Here is a 20,685-nt window from a genome sequence, read left to right as displayed (position 1 = left end):
GGCCGCGCGTGCCAAGGGGCTAGGTTCCGCAGGTGTGCGAAACCCGACGCATCGGCTCGCGTGAACATGTCGACGGCGAGGCGCCTAATGAAGGGCAGGCTTTCTACTCCTAAGCCCCTCTGTATCGTGGTGTTCCTCACGTACCATGGGGCACCTGTGATGCTGCAGAGAATCTTATTTTGGGTAATCTGCATCTTTTCTTGGATGTTTCAGTCACGAGCGCGTACCAGGATGGTGCTGCGTACGTGAGGCGGGATCTAAGGTAGGTCTTGTAGACCCCTACCTTATTCTTCAGAGGGAGGCTTGAGGGGAGCACTGGACGAAGGAGCGCTGCGGCGACGTTGGTCTTCGCAGCCGCGTCCTCGACGTGCTCTTTCATACTGAGGCGACGATCAATCGTGACTCCCAGATATTTCACCGTCGGAGTCCACGATATCTCCTCCCCACAGAACTACAGCTTTGGCAGGCCTCTCGTATGCCTGTTGAAACAGATGGCCTGCGTCTTCCTCGCGTTGGCCGTAAGCCGCCAGCTTTTAAGCCATGCGGGCAGTGTGTCCAACTGGCGCTGCATCTTCAGAGCAGCGTGCGATGAGTTGAGAGACGTTGTTGCCTACGCCGCGTCGTCAGCATACAGCGCCAGAGTGGTGGAGGCTCCGAGCGGGATATCATTTGTGTAGAGGGCATACAATAGGGGAGAAAGACAACTACCCTGTGGTACGCCAGCAGCGACCTGGTGCGGTGGAGTTTTGTATACATCTATCCGCAGTCGAAACCGACGATCTTTAAGAAAGCTGGTGACTGTTTTGACCAACCGTCTGGAGGCTGAAGTCTGGGAGAGTTTATAGGTCAATCCGTTGTGCCAAACACGGTCGAACGCCTTCTCCATATCCAGAAATACTGCAACGGCACTCTCCCGCTTGTTGCAGGCTGCCGTGAGGTAGTGCAGTACTCTGGATAGCTGTAGTGTTGTACTATGTTCAGCGCGGAACCCATACTGCTCTTCTCGCAGTTGAACGTGTGGCGAGAGGAGAGACAGGAGTTTTTCAAACATCTTGGAGACTGTGGGGAGCAACGTGATGGGCCGATAGCTTTCGGCTCGAAGCGTGTCCTTCCCGGGCTTTGGTAACATGATAACGAGGCCTTCTTTCCAGATAGTTGGAAAGTGCCCCGTGCGTAGGATGCCATTACACAATTGTGTCAATGTCACGATGGTTTGCCGCGGCAAGTGACGGAGAGCTGTGTTAGTGATACCGTCTATGCCCGGGGCTTTTTTAAGCCCCGTGCGTCTGATGATCTTGACGATCTGTTTGGGAGAGAAGAACAGCGCATCTTCTTCGGTGGCTATCGGCATACGGAAGTACTCCTCCAGGTGTTTCTCGACTGCTGTCAGGTGAGCAGTGTCGTCCAATGGGTTCGGCTGGAATTGGCGTTCGAGATGTTTGGCGAAGATGTTGGCGTGGTCCTCCGCTGCATACCGCATCGAGCCATCTTCATGCCGCAGAGCGCGTACTGGGGTCGGGATCTTCGTTGAGCGTCTGGATATTGCGTTGGACTCTCTGGTCCGTGAACCTCATACCCGTGAAGTTGAACATCTCTCCAAAGCTTCGAACCTTCATGGTTTGCGTAGTTTGAGTTCCACGCTGGGTGTTTCAATCAACCCCCGCGAGTGTTGCTTTTGAGTCAAGCAACCCCCGTACTTCTTCTAAGTTAAGCGGACGGTTAGACGGGCGATAAATTGCAAAGATTCGGACATCAGTATTGGCTATTTTGGTCTCAACACCCAATGCGTAGAAGTTGGTGAGATTCTGGTGTGGAAGTGGCAAGTGAAGCAAACTCCTCCTCACGAGCACGACGAGGTCCCGATAGGCTCCACGCTCGCCAACTTCATCTTTTCTATAAACGACGATGCCTGGGACCCGAAGAGCGTCGGCACTCGCTAGCAGTGTTTCGCTTAGGAGTGCAATATAAATCTTCTGGTCCTGGAGGAGATGCTTTAGAAATGAAGCCTTATTCTTAAGGCCTCAAACATTCCAGTGGATAATCCTCAACGAGCTGGCCATTATTTAAGCCTTAATATCTCGCTGAGGATGCAGGAAGAAGGATCTTCTCGAGGGGGCCGAGGAGGCGGTATTCTTTTTTTGCTTTTGCCAGAGACAACTATTTTCTTGTTGTTGCTTATATAATTATATTTAGTACGTTTCCACAGAAGTTTCAAACAGATATTCCAGAAGGCGGTCCGTATACACATATAATTATTAATATCTCATATTCTACTCAATCCCGAATCGAACTCGGAACCTCTCACATTGCAAGAGGCATCAATCTCCGCTGCACCACTAAGGCCGTCAAAATATAAATGTTAGGGGTTTTAATTTTTTTTAACCAACGCGGATCCATTTTATTCCCTGAAAATTAAAGCATATCTTACGCGCTATAATATCAGTGAAAGTCCTGCCTAAATCGGTCCAGCCGTTTCCAAGATAAGTTCGTAGATAGATAGTAGATAAGTTTCATAGATTTTAACTTTTTTGGCGGAACCCTAATTATTTTTCCGAAACAAAAGTAGTTATTGTCTCGTAAAAGTCAGTCTGGCCGTTTCGGAGATTACCCGAAACAACAGACGGACACACAAAAGTTATAAAATTTGTTGTTTTGTTATTAGGTATATGCTTTTATATTATGCATTCACTAACGCTGCTATTTTGATATTGCTATTTGATGTTATGACAACACAACACGCTACTGCTTTGATTATAATGAATCTATAACGAGTATTCCTTAGGGCTATTTCACCGGTTCGATTCCTAACATCAAAGGCATTATTCGTAGTAGATAAAAAATTTAACAAAAAAAAAATAACTGCCTTCAAAAACACTATTCCAAATCTATATATATAATATGCACTAAAAAGTATAAAAATAATTGCGTATTTTATACAATCTAATTAATTAATCTTATTCTAGTTACGATTATTGCAATTTTTGGAATCGGTGTCCTTCCGCCGCAACCTCGCCTCCTCACGACTCAAGCACATCTCACCTATAACTATGTATGTAGTAACACCCCTATCTTGGATGACACCGACTCCAAAAATTACAATAATCGTAACTAGAATAAGATTAATTAATTAGACTGTATACAAATACGCAATTATTATTATTCTTTTTAGTGCATATTATATCTATTCTTTTGTAATAGTGTTTTTGAAGGTAGTTTTTTATTTCTTTGTTAATTTTTTTTTATGGAATAGGAGGACAAACGAGCGTACGGGTCACTTGTTGTTAAGTGATCACCGCCGCCAATCTCTTGCAACACCAGAGGAATCGCAGGAGCGTTGCCGGCCTTTAAGGAAGGTGTACGCGCTTTTTTTAAAAGTACCCATGTCGTATCGTCCCTGAAACACCGCACAAGGAAGCTCATTCCACAGCTTTGTAGTACGTGGAAGAAAGCTCCTTGGAAACCGCACTGTGGAGGACCGCCACACATCCAGATGGTGAGGATGATATCCTAACTTGTGGCGTGTCGTGCGAAGGTGGAATTCGGCGGCAGGAATCAGGTTAAACAGCTCTTCGGAACACTCCCCGTGATAAATGCGGTAGAAGACACACAATGATTTTTTTTTATGATTTTTAGTGAATTTGAAGTACACTAACTAAAAATTTTTCTAAATATGTGTAAATATACAAAATTTTTCAATGCAGCAATGAACGTCAGTACTTTGCAATTTGATTACAGACAGTGTTCCGTTACTTTGTCATGGATTCCGTAATCAGAACCTAACCAAACTATCTTTGAAGTATATCCATTCCAATGAAAAAAGAATCATCGAAATCGGTTGGCGCGATATTGAGTTATACGTAAATTTATCATCCACTTTGCTATACGTATGTATAGCAAAATTTAAGACTTTTATGGTTTTCTTATGAATTCCACTGTCAGATCTGGACCGAATTACAATGGGGCCACTCGGGAAGCACCAGCTTTCAAATAAAAAAAGAATTATCATAATCACTTCACCCAGTCGAAAGTTTTGAGGTAACAAACATAAAAAAAAACATACCGACGAATTGAGAGCCTCCTCCTTTTATGAAGTCGGTTAAAAACTAGTTTCCCCCGGTGGCGTTCTCTTCGATACGACACACGCGGGAACCGAACACATACTTCCTTCAGTTTCGGTTTTTCTTAAAAGTCTTACGTTTGTTTGTTTTCTGATTTTATGAAAATAATACCTAATGCGTTGAGACACCTCATGAGAATAAAACAATTTGATCTTAAAATAATTATTTTATTGAAGGAACAATTATATGATTTTTAACATAATAAATGAGGAATCCGAGTGAACAAATCTTAACAACATCTGAAGCATAAGCTAATATAACTTCTTTGGTCGACTTCTCCTGAATAAGATCAGCCGGAGTTGGGTTACTTTTACTTATCTGAAAAAAGAAAGAGAATATAGTTTCCCAAATACAGACAACGACCTCAAACGTCAAGCGAATCTGTTGAAAACGCAGACATTGATAGTATCGTAGCGTATCTAAATGGTATTTCCACGAAGTCAAGCCACGCCTGTACAACTTTAATCTACCTCCAAGGGATTGCCATTACTCAATAATGAAATACTTTAAAAACAGTCTATTGATCTGATTGGCTCACTGGTTAAAACGTGCTCTCACACTAGCTGTATTAAATGCGTCACATCAAAGGAAATGGCCAAAAAATGTATGGACCGCCGCCTAGAATTGCATCAAATTCATAGTTCTTTTAAATGATATGTAAACATCCACAGATTACCCCCCCGGTCATCATTTTTTAAATCAAAATACGGGTATAGATGTTATTTTATAAAATGTAACATAACCTCAAAATCAAAGTAATTCGTATGATGTCCAGTAAGTAACTAGTTTATGTACAATGATATTATATTAACATACCCGAACCTACAAACTACGAAATGCTTTTCATTAAATTAATTTCATTTCCAAAAGAATTTACTGGACCTACCAAACCATAGACGGCCTAATTACATATTTACCTACCTAATAAGCAAACTTGCAGATTTAGTAGACATTCCATAAGTAAATATAAATAAACTACACAACACTAAACTGTTGAATAAAATACATAGGTAATATAATAATTATATATTTATTAAATAAACAATTTACAATTTTATGAGTGATAACATTTATGTAAGTACATGAATAAAAACGCGTTTATTAAGACAAAACATGTTTTGGGTTACGCTATTACACAGGTACAACTAAGTATTTCAACATTTGGAGATTTTATTGATCGTGTTCACACTCCTATATTATAATTATTAAGTCAGCAAAACCACAAGTAAGACCACAATAATTAAATAAAATTAAAACATCCTATCCTATTCCTAAATAATGCAAATAAGTCAGTGATGGTAGACCTGTATCCCCTGTTCAAATCATTGAATGCGGTGGCTAGATGATGGTAAAAATTAAGCAAGTAAATACTATATTCATTTCATTTTGGCGCATGAGAAAAACGTAGGCGGTAAACGGGCAATCTCCTTTGCTGGACACAACTCGAGTATTTTAAACGAAGCGGGCATGGTTTGCTTGTAATCAGGAATGCTATGTGATTCCTCTTTAATCTCGAACTGAGCTGCGACAAGAACGCGCCACCTATGAGGACCTCGGGCCTCTGTCGCCCTCACGCCCAACCTCCTCTGTAACTGTCGACAGGAGTGTGTATGTCAGTCGCATCATATCATCAAATGACCAAAAACGTAACGTAATGGTAACAAGCCCGCTCACGGCGACCTACGCCCGTCATCCAAACATATTATAAAGATCAGATATTATTCTATGCGGCGATAGGTCCGTCTTATAACATCAAAGTATACAGTTTGTATGAGCTCATCATTATGCGCGTGCAGTTTACTTACAAATTAAAGGCCGGCAACGCTCTTGTGATTCCTCTGGTGTTGCAGGAGAGTATCACTTAACACCAGGTGACCCGTACGCTCGTTTGTCCTCCTATTCCATAAAAAAAAAAAAAAAAAACAAATACATGAAGTAGTTTTTGTTAAAATATAATTCAAGTTCTGGTAAAATTCAAATATACCGGCTCGAAGAAAACATTAGAAAATTTTTTAGAGCAGTTACTAGAAGAAAATTTAAAATTCTGAGATCGGGTAAATTGCAAGGGATATTAGATTCGAGTTTCAACTGTGTAGTTTACACAGTTGAAACTCGAATCTTTAAATATTAAAAAATTAGAAAACAGTTGACCATATTACTTGCGACTTATGTGGCAGATAAAAATGACAGAGAAACATTAGAACAGAAGATCTTTACAATGGAATAGGAACACCTGTTGAGAAAATTAAATATGGAAAGAAAAATATTATTAGAAAAAAAATGCCCAAATATGTATTACTGAGAAGAAATAGTGTTACCATCCTGAGGAAATAAGCTGCTGCTTATGCTGAGATGGTTTGGACATGTCGAGAGAATGGATGAAGAACGATTGACGAAGAAAATGTATAAGGCCGTGTGAATGAAAGTGTTGTAAGGGGTAGACCTAGGCGGACTTTCAAGATCAAATCAGGGACGTCTTGAAAAAAGGCCAGGTCAAGAGTACCCTAAACCGGAGAGCATGTATGAAAGGAATAATGAAAGTGGACGAAGCGAAACAAGTATGTAAGGATCGTAGCAAGTGGAAAGAAGTGGTCTCTGCCTACCCCTACGGGAAAGAGGCGTGATTTTAAGTATGTATGTAAAATGAAAAATTTAAAACTAGTTATGAAAACAGTAAATAGCTCTGAATTGAAAATTGAACCAAATGAGAAGAATCCAAAAAAGTAGAGGTGCCACAATAAATACAGATAAAGTTACTGTGACAATGACACTTTACAAGTCTCTGGAATTTATGACTGTGATTCAAATCTATAATGAATGCTAAATTATTGGAGATACAACACAATGGTCTAGCCTCCAACACAGGATACGTGTATTTCAATTCATAAAATTATAACACCAAGTCCAACAATAATGTTTCTGCAATCACAAGAGAACAAATCGTGCACATAAAATACATCATCATCATGTCAGCCGGAAGACGACGAGAGATCTCCACGACGACCGGTGGTGGGCTGCCCTCATCCAACGTATTCCGGAGATCTTACCTCATCATATAGCTGATACACAAGTCATCTTACCTTGTCGTGTGTTTCTGTCATAATTTTAACTTCCTTCCTCAACCTACATATATTTTGTAACAGTGCTGCTCCGCCCGAATGCAGTTTCTCAATAACGGGTGAGTCCGGGGGCTCGAATTTAATCTGGTTTTGAATTTTACAAAAGTCTCGCAGTACGTAATGAAGCGTGGCCTCCAGGACGTACAACTGATGTAAGTGACTTCCCAACATAGCTAAGGAACCGCCTACACTGAAATTTTTTAAATAATATAATAATATAATTTGATGTATTTAAGCAATAAGGTATATATTATATCATAGATATATATATATGTGTGTATGGAGTATGCGTTATGATATGTCACATGTCCATAGGCGATTGTCTCACCGCTTCTAATCACGTGAGCCCATCCTACTAATTATATCTTCCCTTTCTTTCGTGGCGTCCGTCAAGAATGGGATGTCGCTATGCCAACTTAATGTCTTGCCCTGCGTGTTTCAGTATGACAACTCTCTCTGTTAACCCTTTCTTAAACATTTTATTGAGATTAAACCTTTAGTTGCCAATGCAACGGGCAACTACTAGTTATATTAATAAAAGAAGATTTTTTTTTATTTATAAGACTTTATTTATCACCTGCTCTGTCCGATGTACTGCTGCCACTAGGACAGTAGACTTGATAATGATACGAGGTGTACATGAACAGTGTCTGTAACTAGTTGTGTGAGGTCCAGCGGCGCTCCATCCACTGAGCCATCATTACAAACAAGTTTTATTCAAGTCTCGGATCAAGGTTTTATTTTAATTTAAAGCAGCTAGAGTAAAGCTGACAGTTTCATTCATTTAAACTCGTGTCGAGTATTACTGTAACGTATCAAAGGTTGTGTTAATGGTAAATCACAATTTGAAATAACTTTCAAATGTCGCAATAGTAATACTAATATGTTAGTTCACAGTCCACACAAAAAAAAATATTACTTATTTGACACGTCATGTCCCAAGACCCTTTTATTAGCTGTAGATTATGAAATAAGTATATTTTAGAAACAATAATAAATTGAGGGAAGATGGATGGTGTTAATCAAGGAGCGGAGCCACGTCAGGCAGCGCCAGGTGTCCGCTGTACCTACACTGTATATCGTGCGTATGGGCGCAAATCGCCACCTACCGGTAATAGTAGGTAACTTGATATTTATGTTTTACTTTGACGACAAAGTGAATATATTTTTATAGGAATATATGAAATATATAAGATTTAAATACAAATAGCTATCTGTAGACGCAAAACCGTTATTTATTAAGGTCTGATATTCAATTGACAGACTGTTTTGACTGATTGAAGATGTTTATGTTAAATTTATGAATATACTGTGTAAATATTTAAATTAATTTCTATTAGAATTTATACCGTTATTCTGTATCAAACATATTTTTTTATGCAATAAGTCATTCTTAATTGCATTTCGAATCTTGCTTGCAGCGCCATCTTCTTACTTACTAATGTTTTATCAAATTAAATTAACAAACTATATTATATAAATCATTTGAAGTTATATAAATTCACTAAAACATTCATTATATATATTAAGCTGTATTTAGGAATTATTTAACAATACCTAACTTTATTTGTTTGTTTTAAAAGATTGTGATTGTATAAACTGAGAAATTCTTAGTGTGCTATTTCAACGTGATGGACCCTGGCGTAACGCCGACATGCGCATGTCGTTCACCGCTCAAGATCTGTGTGTAGGTCACAAATATATTATAACAAACCTGAAGTGATCACATTGTCGCATCTGCAATCCAACCACAGATGTCAACTTCCAGGCCCGCGTGTGAAATGCTCGGAGACCGACTCTAAGCCTCTGTCTCTCGAAGGGCATCTCTACACCCATGTTAATCATATCATCATCTTCAAGTAAGAGAAACGTCCTTAAATCGACTCTACTTTCATTGAAAATACGCTGAAGCCGCGCACAGTTCATTCCGTAGAGAAGGTGACTTATTTCACCACTATAGTTTGGCCTGAAAATAATAAAAAAAAAATACTTTACATTATTCACAACTTTCAATCATTCATCTATTCAGCATCTTGATGCGACGTTCTCGACGACGACTCTCACTCGACGTCCAAGTGAGGAATCACGCCTCATTGCGCTCGTTGTTTTCAAATTAATATCTTGACTCCAATATTCACAATAACGATGTAGTGATTGATATACATATTATATATATAGTGATAATGTACAGACTGTGAGTGGCTCTACTGAACACAAACTGTGACACTTATATCTCATCATATTTACGTTCTAAACAACACTCAAAACAGCCAGCGAACACTTGAAATGCTTCTAAATATATAGAAATATGCATAAGAATGATTTTATTGAGACTAAAGGAGCGACTCCGCGCGACGTGGCGGCCGGCGACTACTGTCTACTATCTTTTATTTCAAGAATCACAAGGCGGTGCGCGACGCTTCATCGCTGCATCATCACTCACTTGTTGTAAAGTGTGAGATGTCGCGCGGCCTCACACTCGCACCTGTAAGTAATGCCGCCGCCTGCTGGCTTCCGCGGAGTCACTCCTTAACTATGACTACCTTCATAGTTTGGCGCCTTATATTGTAGCCAGTAGTGGCTTCAAGTGAACTATTGTAAAGTTTTTACCATCACCAAACATTATAAAATAGTACAAGTACAGAAGGCTCACTCCGCAAAATCAATTAAAGCAATAGGGACTCTTGCGGCCATATAATAAGGTGCAATTCAGATCGCACAGCGTTATTAACTTACGTTCTTAGTAACCCAGAAGTTGCCTCTCTTTTTATCGCGTGACTTTTGCCTCTTCTGACGACCAAAGTCATTAAATATTTTACAATTTGATATTTTTAAAGCGATATCCCTCACTTCTGGGATTAATCAAATTAAATTTAAAAAATATATGGTTAATTAATGAAGTTTACTGTAGCATCGTTCCTTAATTTTGGTTAAAAAGTTAATTTAGTAAATCATTTGTTATTCAAAGTATTTATTATTATGCTTCTACAAGGCAAGTTAATTAATGTGTTTGTGTGGCAAAAGTGACAATACAATAAAATAAGTTAAACCATAAAAATTGGATATTTGCCAAAAAGCTATTTGTTGAAATAAATATTTAATGTCATGCAATGTAATTTGAATTTAAAAATATTACTTCAAGGTTCAAGGCACCTTAACTATTGAGATTATGTTTCAAATTAACAAAACAGATACATTACTTACTTGCTAGGCATTTTGTATAAACTTTGTAATAGTGGTAGTTAGAACAGAACATACCTTTCATTACTTGTGATTCCTGGATAGTAGTGTTGCCATGGCGTTATGACATTCTCGTCACATTCATTTGTGTCTTCACTGTCATCTTTTTTGATATATCTTTTTAAAATGTCCGTTATATCATTAAACTCGTGAGACTCAGCGATATCCAAAGGAGTTCTGCTTTGCATATCAACTTCTGATAACCGAGCACCTTTCCCAATCAGTAATTCCAATATTTTTGGTTTATTATGATGAACTGCCCAGAATACAGCCTGCAATAAAATATATTACGTTTAACTAAAATATATTAAACTAAAATAATATATTAGGGGTTCAAGTATGAAATTGCCATTTTATTGTAATAGATACTACGAAATGACATAGAACTGAGACTGATAATAAACGCACCGTGCGATTTTGGTTTAAACGCTTTCGTGATGGAAACTTTGGTTTGAAGAACAAACCATTTGGAGGTGAATTACAATGAATTGAAAGAGATCAAAGAATTAGCGGCATTATTTAGCGTTACCTGACGTGATTTGACTGATCTACAGAAAGAAATGCAATTTTGAAACCTGTGTTACCTTGTTGAATCGATACAGAAATGAAGAATATTGGATCGAATCGTGACATGCGATGAAAAGTGGATTCTTTACGACAACTGTAGACGAAAAATGCAATGGCTGTCCAACGCCGCAAGCAAAGCTAACCAAAAAAAAGTTAAGGTAAATGTTTGGGGTCTCAGCATGGTGCTATTCACTATAGCTTTCTCCGATCTGGTCAAGCAATAACGGCAGATGTCTTCTGTGCCGAACTCCGAACAATGATAGCAACCTTGCTGTAACCGACAAACTTTTTTTTCGTGATATGGAAAAATTTCTACGTGATCAAAAAGTTTTCTTATAGATCACCGCAGTTCTATCGCATGGCATAAATTACCTTCCTATTAGAGGACAGCAATTTATAGATAATAATGGTAATTACTTTGATTAAATAACTATATATTAAAAAAAACCAATTTCAATTTTCGGCAATCGACAATTTCATACTTTAAACCCTAATATATTCCTTTCATTAATGATCTGGTGAAATTCAAAAGAAAATCACACACCCTGCCTGTTATAACAAACCTGACTGATACATTTGATAACATAGACATGTTACATTCAATGTTGACAAGAAACATTTTTTATAGTCAACTCAAACCAGATCGAGACAAATTAAGCTACTAGTATCACATCTCTTGAAAATGCACACACATACATACATACATACACAGGTCAAGTATGTAAGGGAAAAATCTGCGAATTCTCATTATTTTTGATCAAATCACTATAATCTATTAATAATTTTGATATTAAAGTCGACATTGTTCTGTATAATTACATTTCTATAAGATTTTATTAAAATATCAGTTGTTGTTACTTCATCAGCGTATCTCATTGTATCCCAACCAACAAATAGTTTACCGTCCATCCCTGGCGATCCCTCATTTCAATATTGACGTCGGTACTTAGTATTAGTTCCACCACAGAAGTCAGTCCACTAGCGATGGCTCTCATGAGTGCAGTCTCTCCGTACTTGTCTCCCACATTCAGCAGACAGTCATGTTCTATTAAACTGGACACTATGTCGTGTACATCTGTTTCATTACATCTGTTGGAACATGCCACCATGACTGGAGTAACAGAATCTGTAATTTATAAACTTATCTAAGTATCTTAATGTCTTTTGAGCATTTTTCAACCTATGAAATGATAACCTTGAAACTTTTTGTACAGTGTGCAAGTAGTAACATGATTTTTTACTGAAGAGAATACGAACATACAAGCGAGTGTACAGGTGACCCGATGTGAAGAGATCACCACTACTCACATTCTCTTACAACACTAGAGCAATTAAATGAGTTTGCTAGTCTTTTAAAAAGGTGTACGCTTATTGAAGGTACCCATGTCGTATCGTGCTGGAAACAACGCACATTGCTCATACCATAGTTTGGTTTTATGTGGGAGATCGCACTGTAGAGTAACACCACTCATCCAGATAGTGGGGACAATATCCTAATTCGATATTATTCCCATTAAATGATTACATACTTGATGAAAGAATATTAAAACCACTGTGGGCAGCAAATTTGTATTAATTATAAAAAAAAACATTAGTCAAAATAATAAAATTATTTATAAACTTGAACCTTAACAAAAAATGGAACAAAGCATTTCCAATTTAATACTTAGTCTGGCCATAAATACTGTTACAATTAAAATAAAATATTACATTGATTGAATTTGGAATCTGTAATTTATATATGATTGTTCGTCGAGCTTTCTCATTTTAGCGCCAATACATTGTTCTATGTTTTGCGATATTAAAATGGAGTGGGGTGATAAAGAGAACCAAATCGCTGTGATTGCATTACACAAAGTAGGTATGGAGCTGAATGCAATTATGAAACTCTCCATATGCTTGGTATTAGTAAAATGTTTGTGTACCGGGCTATTAATAGATACAATTAGGCCTCCTCTGTTTGTGACAGAAAAAGATCTGGCCGTCCACGTAGTAAACATAACTCTTGTATAGCATACTGCATATCGTTCTACTCGAGTAGCCTGTGGGTGTGCTACAATAATAAATCGGACAGGGGTCCAGTATAACACTACCTTCAGAGCACTGATGGACCTGCCTAGTTTTTGTAGCGCGTCAGCTATGTTTGCACACGCAGATAGCGAGTCAATAGCTTTAGCGCCGTTCAACGCAAAAAAAGCGGCTTCTCTACTCTGCCGAATACGAGGCAGCAGTAACAGTTATCTGAGGGCGATTGCCGACAGCGGGGACTGTCCGTATGTTGGTTATTAATTACGATATTTCTTGATTTCAGTAAATTTTTTTTCTAACATACATTATAATATCTACACTCAGCGGCACCATTAACCGCCCACCCTTTTAAAGTGGCAAATTTTGATGTTATCGCAGTTGTAAGTTATTGGGCATAAATAAGTCAAGTGTGAAAGAAATGTAGTGACGAAAGAATTACAAACTACCCACTTAACTTTGTTTTTTTTACGCATAAGTTTTGAATAGGATAAATATCGAACTTCGTCTCATTATCGTTATCGGTGCCATACTGCTTACATTGCTTCAGTGGCATTAAAAGTAAACAATTTGAGTTTGTTTTGGTTTCGTAACTTAAAGCTAGTGTTTGGACATCACAAACATGCCATTTGATGCTAATTCAGTGGCGAGAGCCGTCGCTCTTATCGACGAAGGGTTTAGTCAGCGTTACGTGGCGCGGAAGCTTGGTGTCGCACGTACCACCTTAAGGGATGCAGTGAAACGGTTTCGGGAAACTGGCTCTTATGAGCGAAGACCAGGACAGGACCGAAAAAGATGCACCTCAGTGAAGAACAGTGAGAAGAAGACTAGGAGAGAATGCCCTTGGAGCTTTTCGACCATCTCGAGTGCCACAATTGCTCGTAGGCCACCGGAGAGAAAGATTTCGTTTTTCCCGAGAGCACGCCGAATGGAATATGGAACAAAGGAAGAATGATATGTTTACTGACGAGACAAGAATATGCTTGCACGGTCCTGACGTCGCCAGCGTGTATACAGACGCAAGAATGAAAGGTTTGCACCATGTACTGTTGTGGAAGCAGTAGGTTACCAAGGTGGCTCTATCATGATATGGGGCGGCATTACTTACGAAGCACGCACCGACTTGGTTATCTTCGAAAGAGGTGGAATAAATGCTCAGAGGTATGTAACAGAAGTGTTGGAACCTCATGTAATGCCATTTGCTCCATTTATTGGCGAAGGTTTTTTATTAATGCAGGACAACGCTCGCCCCCACGTTGCTAGAGTTGTTACCGCGTACCTGGATACCGTCGGCATTCGAAAATTAACATGGACATCCCGGAGCCCAGATTTAAATCCTATTGAACACATATGGGACAATTTAAAAAGAGGTGTTCGAAGCCGCATACCAGCCCCAACCACCATAGATGAATTAAAACAATCCGTGATTGAGGAGTGGCAGAACATTCCACAACAACAGATCAAAGATGTCATCGACAGCATGCCAAACCGTTTGATGGAAGTCATGAGGGCTAGAGGTGGAAATACGCACTATTAGAATTCATTTATTCAACAGATTTTTTATTTTTAAGCCATTTCATCACATTTGTTAATTTACGGTCAATGTGTTTTTCAGACTTTTTATAAAAAAACGTAATAATTAAAAACAATATTATCTTTCATTTTACTTCAATATACCTACGTTATAAAATAACATTCACAAGTAAGGCCACAATTTTTTTTAACCAAAATCGTAAAAAATCAAGGTGGGCGGTTAATTGTGCCGCTGAGTGTATATAATATGTATTGTGAGAGAAGGGTTAGGATGTTTATCAACTTGAATGTTTCAATTGCTCCAATGGCTCCGCAGTATTTCCCCACAGTTCAAACCATATGACATAATGCTGTACTTCCATATCATTTTGTGTTGCAAAAGAAACTAAAAGAGCTGTTTTCACATCAGTCAACTGTCTGATCTTCAGTCAGCTGCTGCATTTACTAACACATTGAACCAGGGCTGTGATCTGACACCAATCGGTACTACAGAGCTTTGTATGAAAATATACATGCCCTGCAGCATCACATTAGCTACTACAGTCATTGGGATCATCAATAGGGAAACAAACCTTGTCTCAAGGGTAGCCAAATGTGGCGGTTTACACATGGTTTGCAACATGGGCGCTGGGCATAGCCACTACCAGGCAATGGTCGGACATTCCAAGAAGGGTGTGGAAGATAGAAACCTGGTAACTATAGTGATGAGTCTTCTTCTTCTTCGGCGTTACACTCTTGTTAGAGTGGTCGTGGTCGTCACGTCGAGGTTAGTGGCCTGTTTCACAATGTGACGCCACTCGTCGCGAACTGCCGCTCTTCTCGTGCATTCATGCAGAGTACCGTCGACAGCTTGCCTCACTTGGTCCGTCCACCTCATCGGGGACCTGCCTCTTGGTCTAGTGCTCTCGACTTTACCCTGCACTATTAAGCGTTCTATGGAGTCACTTCCACGTCGCGATACATGCCCGAAGAAAGTGAGAATGCGAGCTTGTACGGTAGTGGACAGTCTCTGTTCGATGCCGAGCTCCCGAAGAATGGACTCATTGTTTCGGAATTCGGTCCACGATATACCGAGCATTCTTCTCCAGCACCACATCTCAAGAGCATTGATCTTTTTCTTCTCACTTTCTCGTAGGGTCCATGTCTCAGCAGCGTAGAGGAGTATGGGAATATGAGAGCCCTTACAAGTCGTATTTTTGTGGTTTTAGTGATATTGCGATCCTTCCATATTTTCCTCAATTTATCCATAGCCGATTTGGAGATTGCCATGCGCCGTGTGATTTCGTCTATGCAGCCGCCATTATTTGAAATCAGTGCCCCCAGGTATATGTAAGTAGGCACTACCTCGCAATTTGCTACTTTCTTAACCTCTGGCGAGTTGTTCTTAGCATGGTCGACAATCATCACTTTGGTCTTGCTGCGATTAATTCTGAGGCCAAAATCAAGACTAACGTTTTCCAGCCTGTGTAGTAGCTCTTCCATATGAGGGATGCTACTTGTTAAGAGGGTGGTATCATCCGCGTAGCGTAAGTTCGATATGTTTTGTCCTCCAATAGTGATACCGTCTGTCCAACCATCCAAAGCAATTCTCATAATCAGTTCTGTGTAGATGTTAAATAGTAATGGAGAAATTATACATCCTTGTCGGACTCCTGCACTAGGGTGGAAACTGTTGGATAGAACCTCATCAGTTCGTACTGAGGCCGTACCATCTTCGTAAAGGTGCCTAAGAAGTGATACCAGATGTTTTGGGGTACCCATTTCTAGGAGAGTATTCCGGAGTTTCGGCCACTTGACAGAGTCAAACGCCTTGGAGAAATCAACAAAACGGATATATGTAGGTTTATTGAATTCTCGGGATTTTTCGATTATCTGGCGGATGGACAGTATCTGCTCCCGTGTACCCTTTCCTTTTACGAACCCAGCCTGCTCTGGCGATATTTCTCTAGATAAATAGGATTTCAGACGCTCATTCAAGATGTGAAGAAGGATTTTGCTAGCATGGGGTATCAGAGCAATCAGGCGGTAGTTGCTGCAGGATTTGGTGGAGCCTTTCTTGTGTAGAGGGATTAACACGATGTGCGCCCAATCGCGAGGCCAAGCGCAGGTCCTCCATATGTTGTTGCACAACGCGTGGAAGATTTGTACACCATACTCTCCTGACGCCTTGATTGTCTCTATAGGGATAGAATCTCTTCCTATTGCCTTGCCATTTTTGAGATGTTTAATGGCTGCTCTTACTTCATCTTCCAGTATGTCAGGCTCCAGTTCATCGGTATTAGGCTCAGCTTAAGGAAAAGAATGCGACTGCGGATCACTAAACAGAGACTGACAGTAGGCCCTCCAGGTCTCGGAAATATAAATATATATATATAAAATAGTGATGAGTAGTCAGCAGAAAATCTAATAAGGACAGCATTCTCTATTATGCCAGTTGAAGGGTGACTTGGATAACGCTGACGATTTCAGCTAAGGGATCTGATCTGTGCAAGTATGTCGTCAATTGCGATTTGGACACAGCCCATGAGATGATACAATTCTGCGATATCACTATGGGACCTGTAGACACATGCGATCTTCATAATCTAAGTAATTAACATTATTCTTATTTACCTGCATGGACATTAGGATCTGCACCTTTCTCCAAAAAGAAATCCACTATTTTCTTCTGGGCATGAAAGCATGCATGCATTAGACCTGTCCAATCACTTTCTAGATGCATATTGATATTATTATTCAGATCTGAAATTCATAATTTTATATACAGCATGAAACCTATTTGTCTCAAAACCTACAATAATTATTATTTTCCAATGCACTACAAGACAATCAATCACATGTGTCACCTACAGATATCTGTTGTCTCTGCCCAGTGTAGACATTCAAACCCTATTATTTGTAGTACTCTTGTCTCAATGTGATCATAGTCTACCTACATCAACATTAGCCAACAGTTTCACCCACAATCACCCTATTGGTTAATATAACAATATCTGTTAACTTCAACATAACACTTATAGATTGAGATCAGGCTTTGCTCCACTGGTGTATATCTGATTTATTATGCTGCAAGAAACTTATTTGTATGTCAATATCCATCGAATCTATTTTTTAAATCAGCTACATGAACAAAGGCTAATAATCTTTTTCTGTATTATATTGTTATTTATATATAATTATAAACACTGCACCACTTTTTTACTGGGAATCTTGTAAAGCCTGTTAATTAAGATCCATAGATATGGGATAACTGGAAGAATCTGGCATATGATAATATTCTTTTTATGCTACCTATTTTTATTTTTTTACTAGCATTGGCATTTACCGGATGTTGTTAAGTACTATCTGTTTTGAAATTCAAATATTTTTGTTCAAAATAGGATTTAAATAAAATTATTGAAAATCAAAAACTACTACTATTCATAAATGTATGCCTCTGACTTGAGACAGGATGCAAGACGGGTGTGGGCTTCTTTTATAAAAAAAAATTCATACATTGTACATTTTCTGGATGATGTTGTATAAACATTTATATATGGTGATGTACCTACAAGTAGTAGGCATAACAAGTTTATGTTTGTTCTTGGTGTAAACATAATGTTTGGTATTCATTTTAGAATTCAAATCATTTTAATTTATATATTTTGGACACCTCAACATTGCCATATTTGGCAGGCAGTGTAGGTAAATATGAAAAACCACTTTTAACAAAGTTGGTAAGACTTGAAAGTGGATGTTTCTGCATTATTTGATAGATCTACAATAAAGACATTAAAAAATTAGTGCGCCACCAACATGATGTCTTCCTCAGTCTAGCCCTCAGCCCTCACAATGATATGCATACAGTAATAAGGAACACCATTACCTAATGATACAATTTTTTCAACTTCCTTAAGATTTCCATTAATGATAGCATCCTGGAGCCTATTTTCAGTTTTCTTTTTAATGTTTTCTTGTGCTGCATAATTGAATTTTTTTATCTGCAAACAATTATAGTTAAATTTTCATTTCACAAATCTACTTATCAAAAATATGTGTGGTGGTGGCGGTAATTGTAACTGATAACTTGATGGTGAGATTGCACAATTTGGAGCTTCCATTTTCATTGCATTAATCTGTACGACAGAATACCATAAAGATTACAAAATTATTCAAAGGCACATAAATAATAATTACTTATTCATACCGGTTTCTCACAATAACCATAATCATCACTATCAGAATCTTCATCGGACAGTCCAGCCGGCCGAAACATGTTTAATATATATTAAGTTTTATATATAAGTAGTTAAATACCAATAAATACTACAGATAACGAAATTGATATTTTAAAAGATATAGGTAATTAAGACTATAACAGTACAGTAAAAAATTAATTACATAGTCAAAGAGAATTTAAATACGTTCAAATTACAATGAGTTACAAAATTGCTCTATTGCAGTAGCCAGTAATGCGTAAATACTGAAAATTTTGAAAAAAAAAAAATACAAACTAACAAAGAGAATATAATCACTACGTAAACTACAATGAGTTATGTAATTAGTATAGACTAATCTATTTAGAATATTGACATTTGACACTATAGAAGTAGTCCCCGCGTGCCCTCTAAAGCAATTTATGTAAATATGTGAAATATAATAATATTAAGCTGTAAATATATAATGTAGAGTGTATTTTGTATAATATTGTGTTGTTCCAGGCTAGAAACTAACCATATAATAACACAATACTCAAAATGCCTGCCGCTTATAAATTATCCAAATTAAATTCATACAAAATTTCCATTCATAACGTGTCTCTTCAATTCCACTCGACATTGGCGAAATAATTTGCGCCCGACTGGTGCAGCCACACGCCATATCACAAAAATTTCATTGATTGAATCTAAAGCAATAGTTTTGACAGGAGTAGTCTTAGGTGTTGTCATATGAGTAAAATTACCCCTCACGGAATTTAAATAGATGTCATAATGTCACTAGTGATCAGACGATTGGGAATGTAAATGAATTAAACATAATTCGACGACCTGTATAGCCGAGTGGTTAAGCTAGAGGTCCCGGGTTCGAATCCCGGTAGGTGCAAGCATTTATATGATGAATTTATGGATGTTTGTTTCCGAGTCATGGATGTTTAAATGTATTTATGTATGTTTATATGTATTTATGTATGTTTAAGTAAGTATATTGTATTAAATATATCGTTGTCTTGCAACCCATAACACAGGCTATATATGCTTAATTTGGGGCAAGATAATTTGTGTAAAAAGTGTGTCAATAATAAAAAAATAATTTACATTATAATTTCATAAAATCACTTAGCCTATTAAAATAAACTACAGTCAGAGCTCTAATAATGATCAGGAAATATATTGTGTTATTTATATTCACATTTATTTTATATTTGAACGTTGGTGCTTTCCTTGTTGTCCGGACCCATGTTAACTTGGGTTAGTTCTGACAGTGGCATCCACGAGTATACCATATAAGTCTTAAATTTGCATTAAGTATGTGTGCGACAAATGTCGAATAATTGATTATCACGCCACCGATTTTGATGATATTTTTATTGGAAAGGATATACTATATATTATATAGATATATCAAGGGTAGCTTGACGAGAGATTGATTAAGTTCTAATTATGGATTCCATCACAAAGTAACAAATCCTCAATTCTTAGGGGCAAATTAATGATACTCGGCCGAATTTTTTATATGCTATCCGGATATTTCAGTCATCCAAAAATAATTGCGTTTCCTTCTACAAATTATTAATCTTATATTTTTAGTGTTCTCCTAAGTAAAATTATATGATAAATATTAGACTACCTAAAAGTCAATCAAATTATTTAGACAATATGATGTAGTTACAATTATTCTTATTTTTGAAGTCGGAGTCAGCAGGTAGGTTTGTAACTACAAACACGTATATTATGTGAGCTGTGCCTATATCACACTAATGTGACGTGACGAGGCGAGAGGTGAGAGCGGGTAATTTATGTACTTTAATGAATAAATTTTAACTGCACCTTCATTATGCCGTTTGATTATATTTTTTGTTACTATTTGTGTCGCATCAAAGTGGA

General features: G+C 38.0%; 1 protein-coding gene across 3 annotated transcripts; it reads right to left on the bottom strand.

Annotated features, from left to right (window-relative positions):
- Positions 1–4,264: 4,264 nt before the first annotated feature.
- LOC126970562 (ankyrin repeat, SAM and basic leucine zipper domain-containing protein 1) lies at positions 4,265–19,040 on the bottom strand. Of its 3 annotated transcripts, XR_007730664.1 has the most exons (9): positions 18,789–19,038; positions 18,468–18,582; positions 17,216–17,344; positions 11,947–12,170; positions 10,496–10,749; positions 8,952–9,203; positions 7,199–7,427; positions 5,924–6,014; positions 4,265–4,436 (listed from the first exon to the last, which is right to left on the bottom strand). XR_007730664.1 is itself a non-coding variant. In XM_050816537.1 (8 exons), exons 1-8 carry the CDS (start codon positions 18,855–18,857, stop codon positions 4,281–4,283), a joined length of 1,428 nt encoding a protein of 475 aa, XP_050672494.1. In that variant the 5' UTR covers positions 18,858–19,037; the 3' UTR covers positions 4,265–4,280. The 3 variants fall into 3 exon arrangements, 2 of the variants coding, with proteins under 2 accessions (XP_050672494.1, XP_050672496.1); XM_050816537.1 differs by lacking the exon at positions 5,924–6,014 and having other exon boundaries at positions 18,789–19,037; XM_050816539.1 differs by lacking the exons at positions 5,924–6,014; positions 17,216–17,344 and having other exon boundaries at positions 18,789–19,040.
- Between the last annotated feature and the right edge of the window lie 1,645 nt (positions 19,041–20,685).

Source organism: Leptidea sinapis, chromosome 21 (assembly GCF_905404315.1).
Source record: "Leptidea sinapis chromosome 21, ilLepSina1.1, whole genome shotgun sequence".
In the NCBI taxonomy this organism is placed as follows: Eukaryota; Metazoa; Arthropoda; class Insecta; order Lepidoptera; family Pieridae; genus Leptidea; species Leptidea sinapis.
The sequence above is the reverse complement of the archived record's forward strand: the minus strand, read 5'-3'. Positions and strand labels throughout refer to the sequence as shown.